At 43.4% G+C, this 6,260-nt stretch overlaps 1 protein-coding gene across 1 annotated transcript; it reads right to left on the bottom strand.

Annotated features, from left to right (window-relative positions):
- Nucleotides 1–3,753: 3,753 nt before the first annotated feature.
- Nucleotides 3,754–5,721, bottom strand: LOC132065452 (uncharacterized). Its single transcript, XM_059458861.1, has one exon. The coding sequence runs from the start codon at nucleotides 5,719–5,721 to the stop codon at nucleotides 3,754–3,756; it is 1,968 nt and encodes a 655-aa protein (XP_059314844.1).
- Between the last annotated feature and the right edge of the window lie 539 nt (nucleotides 5,722–6,260).

Genomic DNA, 6,260 nt, shown 5'->3' with positions numbered 1-6,260 from the left:
TTGTGGTCGGTATGCGGTTGAATTTCGGTGAGTGATTTGGAATCGAGGACACATTTATTTTATCAAGTGGCTGTTCAAATTAGCCTCATTGTCTGTTATGATTGATTCTGGGATGCCAAATCGGCATATGATGTTGTTGCGCACAAAATCTACGACTACTTTCTTTGTTACTGATGCATAAGATGCCGCTTCTACCCACTTGGTGAAGTAGTCTATGGCGACCAAAATGAAGCGGTGTTTGTTTGACGCAGCTGGCTCAATTGGTCCTATGACATCCATGCCCCAGGCGACGAATGGCAAGGAAACGTCATAGCATTCAGTTATAACCCGTCGGAGGGACCTTTATCAAGTCTCCATGAATTTGACACTTGTGGCATTTTTGGACGAATTTGCTACAATCATTCTCCATGGTCATCCAGTAATAACCTGTTCTTAAGATTTTCTTTGCTAGCACGAACCCATTCATGTGAGGCCCGCAAGTTCCAGCATGCACTTCTTCAATCAATCTTGTGGCTTCGATGGAGTCAACGCATCTAAGCAATCCCAAATCTGGGGTTCTTTTGTACAGAACATTCTTGTTGAGGAAGAAACCATTCGCCAACTTCCTGATAGTCTTCTTCTGATTGATGGTGATTCCTTCAGGATATTCTCCTTTCTCCAAGTACATTTTAATGTCAACGTACCAAGGTTTTCCATCAGTCTCTGCTTCTACAAAAGCACAGTGAGCTGGTTGATCTCTGATTTCAACTTTGACAGGATCAATGTATCTACTGTCAGGATGCTGAATCATGGATGCTATTGTTGCCAATGCATCAACAAACTCATTCTGTGTTCTTGGTATATGTTTGAACTTGACCTCTTGGAACCGATCTGCCAATCTTTGCACAAGTCCAACATACGGTATGATCTTCTCATTTTTGGTGGCCCATTCTCCTCGAACTTGATGAATCAACAAATTCGAGTCGCCAATTACCTGAAGATCTCTCACATCCATGTCGAGGGCTAAACGTAGACCCAAGATACATGCCTCGTATTCAGCCATGTTGTTGGTGCAATTGAAGTTCAACTTGGCGGCCACTGGATAATATTGGCCTGAGTCTGAAACCAAGACGGCTCCGATTCCTGATCCTTTAAAGTTGACCGCTCCATCAAAGTATACTTTCCAGCCTAATTCATCTTCATTTTCTTCGCCCTCAATTGTCATTATTTCTTCATCCGGGAAGTAAGTCCACAAAGGTACGGGATTGTCATCTACCGGGCTTCCTGCCAGTAGATCTGCTAATGCTTGCCCCTTAACTGCTTTCTGTGCGACGTATTGAATGTCGAACTCGCTTAATAGCATTTGCCATTTGGCCAACTTCCCTATCGGCATAGGCTGGCGAAAGATGTACCTTAGGGGGTTCCATTCTTGAAATCAAATGAGTCGTGTACGCAGCCATATAATGTCTTAATTTCTGAGACACCCATGTTAGAGCGCAACACGTCTTTTCCACCAAGGAATATCTGGATTCACAGGGTGTGAACTTCTTACTGATGTAATAGATGGCTCTCTCTTTCTTGCCTGTTTCATCATTTTGTGCCAACATGCACCCAAAAGCATTCTCTGATACTGACATGTACAATAGCAAAGGACTTCCTGGCCTTGGCGGGACCAAAACGGGTGGATTTGACAGGTATCTTTTGATTGTGTCAAAGGCTTTCTGATAGTCCTCCGTCCATTTAGTTGGAGCATCTTTCTTGAGGAGTTTGAGAATTGGTTCTATAATTACTGTGGACTGAGCGATGAAGCGTCAATGTAATTCAACCTTCCTAAGAAACTCATGACCTCTTTCTTTGTTCTTGGCGGTGGGAGTTCTTGAATTGCTTTGATCTTTGTGGGATCCAACTCAATACCACGACGACTGACTATGAATCCTAGTAATTTTTCGGCAGGCACTCCAAATGCGCATTTTGCAGGATTCAACTTCAAATCGTACTTGCGGAGTCTGTCGAAGAATTTTCTCAAATGTTCAAGGTGATCCTCACCCACTCGGGACTTGATGACGATGTCGTCCACATATACCTCAATCTCTCTATGCATCATATCATGAAAGATGGCGGTCATCGCCCTCATGTAAGTAGCGCCAGCATTCTTGAGCCCAAAAGGCATTACCGGTAATGATATACCCCCATGGTGTGATGAATGCCGTCTTTTGAGCATCTTCTTCATCCATCAGTATCTGATGATAGCCCGCGTAACAATCCACAAAAGATTGCACCTCATGCTTGGCGCAGTTGTCAATGAGTATGTGAATGTTTGGGAGTGGAAAATTATCCTTTGGGCTAGCGCGGTTAAGATCACGATAGTCCATACATATCCTTATTTTCCCATCTTTCTTTGGTACCGGGACTATGTTCGCTAACCATGTCGGGTATGGTGTCACCTCCACAACTCCCGACTGAATCTGTTTTTCTACTTCTTCTTTAATTCGGATGCTGACATCAGGCTTAGGTTGCCTGATTTTTTGCTTTACCGGGGCAAATCCCTCTAGGATCGGCAACCTATGGGCAACAATGTTCGTACTCAAACCTGGCATATCGGCGTATGACCAAGCGAAAACATCTTCATACTCTTTCAACAAGCTCCGATACCCTTCTTTCTCAATCTCTGTCAAATGTACACTTATTCTGGTTTCTCGAACCAATTCCTCATTTCCTAGATTAACTACCTCTGTTTCCTCTAGGTTTGGCATCGGTCTATTTTCATATTCTTCTTCGACATCTATCAATCCTTCCAGTTCAGTTATCTCTTCTTCTTGATCGTTGTTTTGTTCGTCGTCATTTTTACTCGTTTCGTAACATGTCATGCCATTATTTGTGGCTCGTATTATTACCGTAAAACAAAATAAAAATGGTTATATATATATATATATATATATATATATATATATATATATATATATATATAAAGTAAAGCGATTTTGTCTTATTGTAAACTTTGAGGCGTTTTCATTGAAATTTTAAAAGAGTGATACAAACTGTGGTCCTGACTCGGAATGGAACATCGAGCCATTTCCGTTATTAAACAACACGTAATAAGAAAACATGAAAAGGCGACAAGCCGGGCCTCAAAGCCGACTTTCGTCGTTTTTTCTGAAAGTGAGCATTCTTTCTACCGCAAAGTGAACAACGGGGTAGAAGTCCATCCACTTGTTGTTTCCCCTGGCTCAGCACGACGAATCTCCAATGCTTCAAAGCATTCTTCAATGATGGCTGCGCATTCCTCTTCCCAAAATAACGTCCTTAAACCCTCTTCTGGATCTTTGCTGTTGTGACTCAATGGGCATGCTGTGAAGGACTGGTATAGATGAGGGAATGGCTTTCTCATTTCAACGGGACCTCTTGGTCCATGTTCTGCTTCTTCCTCTTCTGCCTCACATGGCTCGTATCCAACCCCAAATCGATATTTCCCATTTTTGATACTCACTGGTTCTTTGATTCCTTGTAAGTTCCTTCCCAGACCTTTCTCGGGCTCAAACCCACTTCTTATCATAGTCGTAGCAACCATTTTGTAGACCAATGGCATGGGGATATCTTCATCATCTCCCCTGTGATCTATCATGGCTAATTCAACGGTGTGAAAATCAGTACCAACTGGTGACTTCTCTATGACCGGTACAGAATTGTCCGGATAGTTGTGAATACTTCCTTTACCATGAATCACGACTTCTTGATCATCCCATATGAATTTGAGAGACTGGTGCAACGAAGATGCTACAACTCCAGCGGCGTGCAACCATGGTCGTCCCAATAATAAGTTGTAGCTTGTTTTGATATCCATGATGACGAACTCCACCACGAACTCTGCGGGACCCATTTGTATATGTGTAGATCTATTTCTCCAATTGGGTCGCTGGTCGCGCCATCATAAGCTTTTACATTTGTTCGACTCTGGCGGATTTTGCCAACATCATATCCAAGTTGTTTCAAAGTCGTCATGGGGCATACATTCAACCTAGCCCCTCCATCAATCAACACTTGAGGGATAATCTTGTCACGGCATTTGACTGTTATGTGTAAGGCCTTGTTGTGGGTCTTACCCTCTCTTGGTAATTCATCATCAGAAAATGATAGCCTATATGCTCGTACAACATACCCCACAATCTCGGCCAATGTTTCACTCGTAGTGCTAGTAGGCACTTGGACTTCATCCAAAGCTTTCATTAAGGCTAAGCGATGTTGAGACAAACTGAGTAATAATGACATTATCGATATCTTGGCAGAGGTTTTATGCAGGTGCTCAACAATCGAATAATCCTTGACTGGCATTTGCCTCCAAAAGTTTTCGGCTTTGCCTTCAGTGATTGGTCTTTTCTGAGGATTTTCGCGATGTGGCGCTTCGAGCACAGGCTCTTCTAGAGCATAACACCTTCCAAACCTGGTCATACCCTGAACCACAGTTGGTATCTCTTTTCCTTTATTGACCATCGTCAGGTGTGGTGGTTTGATCACAAAAGGTGCATTCTCAACTGGCCTTGATGTTTTGAGTACGAACGGCTCGTTCTGAATTCGAGTGACTGTTGAGGGATATTTGAGCACGAAAGGCTCTTTCTTGGCTATAGCAGATGACTGGGACATCTCAGATTTCCTTGTCAAAGGGCCTAACACTTCTTTTCGCTCTTGTAAGGACAACGAGGCGACGGTGCTTTCCAACCCTTCAATATCTGGACGAATTATCACAAGGCTCTCTTCCCATTCATCACCTCTTTCTATCATGTGAATTTGATTCCCTCCATGCTTCGGGAGAGGATTTGTGTCCACATTTGGAGGTGTTGGTTCCAGGATAAGCTCATGATTGTCAATCATATCTTGTAGCTTGTGCCTTAAGTTTATGCAATATTCGGTAGTATGGCCAACTTGGTTAGAATGATAGGCGCAAGTGAAATCTGTCCTGTACCATCGATCCTTGGGATTAGCAGGTTTTGGTGGAACAACATTCATTCGCCCGGCGTCTCTTAGTTTGGCAAACAAACTAGCCCTTGATTCTGGTAAAGGAGTGAATACTCTCATAGGTTTCTTTTGGGGTGCCTCATAGTTTGCTGGTGGAGGCTGGTTTTGGAAAGTCTGATTTTGTGGAGCTTGGTTATTGGGTGCTGGCATTCGGTAATTTGGTCGTGGAGCTTGGTTGCTAGGTGCTGGTATTTGATAATTTGGTTGTGGAGCTTGGTAGCCAGGTTGTGCGTAGCATACAGACATTGGGCTATATTGGGGTGAAGTGGTTATATAGCTGGTTGGTGGAGGCGATTGGTAGTTGTCTTGATTTTTGTGGGTTATCTCCTTTCCTCGGCTTTTTGGGCTAGTAGCTCTAGAAACATAAGCTACATCTTCTCTCTTCGTTTTGTTGCTCACGGCGCTAGACGCACCTGATCTATTTAACACACTGACAATCCTGCCGGTCTTGAGGCCATCTTCGATGTCTTCTCCAACGATGACTAAATCTGCAAAGGAGCTCCCTTTCATAGTTATCATTTTGTCAAAACAATCAGCTTCTTGGTACCGTATAAATGCAGCTACAAGCTCAGCTTCAGTCATAGGTGGTTGCACACACGCCACCTCATCTCTCCAGCGACTAGCATATTCTCTGTAGGTTTTGGTCGATTTCTGACGAATTTTCTCCAATGAGAAGCGATTAGGCACATTTTCCATATTGAAGCGGAATCTTTCCATGAATGAACTTGCCATATCTTCCCATGTCTTCCATCGACTGATGTCTTGTGAGATAAACCACTTCCATGGTTGTTCCCGACAGACTTCGACTGAACAGCCTCATGAGCAAAGCTTCGTTTCCACCATTTCCAACCAAGTGGTCGTAATAAGCCCTCAAGTGGGCTCTGGGATTGCCCAACCCATTGAAATGATCAAATTTGGGAATTTTGAAGCCTTCTGGTAGACCCAGGTCTGGATGTATGCACAAATCAAAGTATCTTAGCCCCTCTTTCTTTTTAGAGCCATGTTCCAGTTCAGCAATTTTCTTCCCCATCTCTTTCTCGATCTTGTCTATTTATGCCTCAAAGAACATTTCCATGTTCTCCAGTTCTAGCGAGGAGTCAATATAGGTGACATGGTCTTGAAAAGTAACATTTGGTTACACGGGGCGGATCGTAGGAATTCCTGCTGCCCGAGGGGCTTGATATGCATTTGTGTAATGGGATGTTGTAGCATGAGCAAGTGTTTGGAAAGCTGGGGTTTGGTGGGAGGAATCCCCCACATGAGTGGTGTTT

Source organism: Lycium ferocissimum, chromosome 1 (assembly GCF_029784015.1).
Source record: "Lycium ferocissimum isolate CSIRO_LF1 chromosome 1, AGI_CSIRO_Lferr_CH_V1, whole genome shotgun sequence".
In the NCBI taxonomy this organism is placed as follows: Eukaryota; Viridiplantae; Streptophyta; class Magnoliopsida; order Solanales; family Solanaceae; genus Lycium; species Lycium ferocissimum.
The sequence above is the reverse complement of the archived record's forward strand: the minus strand, read 5'-3'. Positions and strand labels throughout refer to the sequence as shown.